The 4,104-nt window shown below is 38.5% G+C and overlaps 2 protein-coding genes across 2 annotated transcripts in view; both read left to right on the forward strand.

The window, feature by feature from the left end:
* The first annotated feature begins 34 nt into the window (after positions 1–34).
* The window catches only part of LOC106956341 (growth arrest-specific protein 8-like), a 10,453-nt gene continuing 6,383 nt past the window's right edge, over positions 35–4,104 (forward strand). Inside the window, exons 1-5 of the mRNA XM_015047127.1 lie at positions 35–328; positions 2,449–2,720; positions 3,157–3,310; positions 3,384–3,630; positions 3,910–4,098. Coding sequence (XP_014902613.1) covers positions 246–328; positions 2,449–2,720; positions 3,157–3,310; positions 3,384–3,630; positions 3,910–4,098 — 945 coding nt within the window. The 5' untranslated portion in view covers positions 35–245. The remainder of the gene's footprint in view (positions 329–2,448; positions 2,721–3,156; positions 3,311–3,383; positions 3,631–3,909; positions 4,099–4,104) is intronic.
* LOC106956340 (glutathione S-transferase theta-1-like) overlaps positions 2,766–4,104 on the forward strand; it is a 21,658-nt gene continuing 20,319 nt past the window's right edge. Inside the window, exon 1 of the mRNA XM_015047126.1 lies at positions 2,766–2,770. The gene's annotated coding sequence lies outside the window, so the exon portion shown is untranslated. The remainder of the gene's footprint in view (positions 2,771–4,104) is intronic.

Consider the following 4,104-nt stretch of genomic DNA (forward strand, 5'->3'; position numbering starts at 1 on the left):
ATACACACAACAGAAATTAATCAGATGTATTGAAAACGTTAATAATTTTGTAGCTTCAAAGCTTCACTGAATAAGAAACGGTTGGAGAAACAAAATTTCAGAGCATTCCTTGAATGCAACATCGGGAACGCCAACGGTTTTCCCCCCAGTTTGTCTGTTTAAACCGGATATAAACTCTGTGAGTAGTGATTTACCTCAAACAACGTGTATAAAACCGATAAAGAGTTAAAGAACGAGAAGAGAACATGGCGGAAAATATGAGCTCTGAGGAGCAAGAGAGGTCGTTATTTTTGGTTCAAATTCGGTATTTGGAGGAGGAGCTAGACAGGTGAGACTGTTTTTTATATATTAAAATGTTCCAATGTGTTTGTTTTTGCTTTAAATAAAAACCTAAGCGATTTAGTAAGTTTAAAAAATATAAGTTTTAGCTAATTTTTGAGATGCTAACACAATAAACATCCTTTTCGAAGGGCGTTGTTGTTGCTATGACAACTTAACAGCTTATGATAGTTGAGGATAAATACAGAAAAGTTTCCTTTGCTATTAAGACAAACATACATCACTGATTTTTTGTGTCCCCAAACTCGAAGTTCAATGAAGATAGACATTTTTATTAAACCTTTTATTTTTAATCTGCATAAAAGTATTGGCATTTTCTTCCAATGGAAAATATTAAGTACAGCACAAAATATTTTTCTTTTTACAACCAAACTTTTATAATCAGTAGAACCACGTCGATCCACAGGGTTTTACTGAAAAGCCTATTTTGTTACATCCAAATGAGATTTTATGTCATTTATGAAACCTGGTTAAATATAGCAAACATTTTTGAAAGAAAGTGACCCAAATCCTGAGAATAAATTTGTTCAGTCAAAAAAGAATTTAAAAACTGGATCTTTTAATCCAGCAAACGTAAAATATTTTTTACGTTTTGGATCTGCAGTCAATAATATCCATTTGTTTAAATAAATTTTGCTTGATTTTACTACTTTTATTATTTTCTTGGCCCGCAAGAAAATAATAAATAACAAGAAAACAATAACATTGATTGAATGATTTTGGTCAATCTGACAAAAAGTTATACATCCCTAAGCTATTCAGTGAGGTATGAACTAACAAAAGTGTTTTAAAGTTTATTTTCTGGGCTAAATGAAGCCAGTGGAAGGACTTTAGAAGTGGGTTGATGTTCTCTATGTTCTATCTTCTCTAAGAAAAATAATTGACAGTTTATGTTTTAAGCTTTTTCGTATGCATTTTTTCAGTATTGGTATTGAGTTTTTGTGATATTTATGTGCTGTGTTGCAGCATCCTTTGTCCAACACAAGTTGCTCTTATAAGAGACTAATCAAGAAGCCTTGACCTTCACGTGGTTATGATAAAGAAGAAAGTGAGGAAACAGGAGGACATTTTGGGTTAATTGCATAACTTTGTCATGCAATTATTAACTGGATATTAACTCCAGAGGGCGCTGTTAACACGTCTGACTTTATAGCCTCGCATCCTGGTAATTACCAGAAAATGTGGCTGCGCTTTGTTAAAAAGCAATGCTATTAAAATGTGGTTAAAACATTTTCATGATTATTTTTAGTTGGGTTTATTTTTGCTGGTTAGTTTAGCTTTTTTTTTGTCCTCCATTATGCAATTAAATTGTATTTTATTCTGTTGACAAACAGAACTGTAAATCTCTTCTGGGTGCCACTCAGACTTTGACCACTAGGTGGCTCCAGAGTGCCTCTAATTCAGTCTATGGTTGGACCAAATAGGGCCTGTTCCAATAAGCAATAAATAAACCAATCGCATGAAAAAAAAAGAAACTCAATAATTTCCATGTGCAATATTTATCGCCTTTCTTTTTCTACCAAAAACTGGATGATAAAAGTCTTAAGTCTGGTGTTTTGGACTCAACTAGTCCAATTTTGAAGGTCAGTTTTGTTTACAGAGACTTCATAATTAATTTTATTTGGTTTTTCTTTTGTTTATTTATTTATTTAAAATGTCTCCAGTTCCAGTGCTAAATGTTAATTTGAGCTTTGAGAATGTGTTTGTGCATTATTTTGCCGTTATCATTATATTACCTGAAAATGGTCTCAAAACAACAATATCACTGATTATCTCCATAACATCCAGCAAAATGTGCTATGCTGATGAACTATCATAGCAGTTTGATGCAATAATCTATGAGGTGCCAACAGCGCCCCCTGGAGTCATGGTATCAGCTGTCTAAAGAATTTAGCTCAACACTGCGTTCTGATTGGCTGGATGTCTGGTTGTAAATGAGGTTTTGAACCAATCAGGCTTCTGGTGAGGCAGGTTTGGTCATCAGCCCAAATATGTTGCATCAATTTCACAACTTTTCACCTTCACTAACATCCATCAGTCAGTTTTAGGAGGCGTTTCTCCTAAAACTCATCCAGCTGAAACAGAGTCCCATCTCTGTTCATCCTGCAGATTTAAGCTGGCTAATGAAGAGCTGGACAAGCAGAACCAAGAGCTGATCTCAAATTACAACCAGCTGGAGAAGGACAAGAAGGACAAGACCGAACGTTTGAAACGCTTTGTGGCGGCAAAAGAGAAGCGTATGGATGAGCTGAGCGAGGAGCTGCAGACGCGGCTCCTGCTGGGGAAACGGGGCCGAGAGACGCTGAAGCAGGAGCACAGCATCACGAAGGAGCAGCTGCAGGAGCAGATAAACAAGGTTCAGGCAGAGATAGAGCTGCAGGGTGAGGCTGACACAGAGAGCAGCACTGGAGAAAATCTGCTAAATATTCACGTTTTAACATTTTTAGTGTTTTTACAATAGAAGCACTGCAAAAACACAAAATCTTACCAAGTAGTTTTGGTCTAGATTTTAGTGCAAATATCATAGTAGACTTGAAATAAGACAAAACTAACTTAAACGCAACATTTCACCAACATATAGGACCTTGTTTTTGGTCAATAATTCCTTAATATTGGTGAAGAAGTTCTAGCAGATTATTTCACTGTTAGTAAGACATTTTCCCATGTTTTAATTTAATAACCTACCAGTGGAACTAGAACTATTTAAGTAACATTTCTGCATCTGCTTAGAAAGCTGGACGAACATCTTCCTGCCCTGTTGGAGTGTGAAGTGAGCTGTTTCTGCTGTCTGCTCACCCTGCTGTGTTTTTCCTCCAGCTGTGACCTTGGAGGCGAACGAGAAGCGCATCGCGGAGCTGAGGCCGCATGTACCGAACATAGAGTCAGTAGAGGAGGAGCTTCTGAAGAAGAAAGCTGAGCACGACGCTTTTATTTCCCAGCTGAAGAGGAACTCAGAGCTGGCGTGTGAAACGTAAAGGATGCAGCAAACGGAGTATTTCACGCTCTTTTCTTCCGGGCTCTGAGTCGGTGTTGTCCAACCGCAGGCTGATCCAGCACTTCCAGGACTACAAGGAGCACACGGAGAACTGTGAAGCCAACAGGCTGCTGGCGATGGGCCGAGAGCTGTACCTGGACCAGTCCGAGCTCGCCGCCTTCCTGGTGAGCGAGCAGGCGACTCTGAAGGAGGAGATCGCTGCCATCAGGAGGAGACAGGAACACCTTCGCACCGTCGGCCGGGGGCTGTGCGGGAAACTGACCCATCTGAGCCACCTGAGGAACCTCAACGAGCAGGTCAGAGAAACGAGGACATTTCTGGGCTTTTTCCAGCAAATTTTTTATTTTTCAAACTCATAAATTTTCTTGTTTTTTATTCTAGACATTTTTTTTAATTAATCTAAAAAAGTCAGAGTTTTTTGGGAGAAGTGTATTCCTCCTTTTTGGATGAAATGAGACAAGCTGGCATCGCCTGCTGTTTTCAGCCTGGAGGAAATGCTGCATTAAAATCATTTTTATTCGTTATGAAAGCAGAATCTCTGGTTTGTGACGTGTCTCTGTCCTGCTCCTCTGCAGGACGTGATGCTTCTTAAGAAGGCGTTCCTGGAGCTCAAGGACGAAAAAGAAGAAAGCATCAAGAACCAGGAAGCCACTCTGACTGAGACTGAAGCTCTCAGGTTGGATCTGTTTCTCAAATATGACGATTTTATTTTTAATTCTCTGGATGTTAAATCCTTTCAAAATGTTTTTAAATTAGACATTTTCTGACCA

Source organism: Poecilia latipinna, unplaced genomic scaffold (assembly GCF_001443285.1).
Source record: "Poecilia latipinna isolate Pla-1442-1.1 unplaced genomic scaffold, P_latipinna-1.0 Scaffold808, whole genome shotgun sequence".
In the NCBI taxonomy this organism is placed as follows: Eukaryota; Metazoa; Chordata; class Actinopteri; order Cyprinodontiformes; family Poeciliidae; genus Poecilia; species Poecilia latipinna.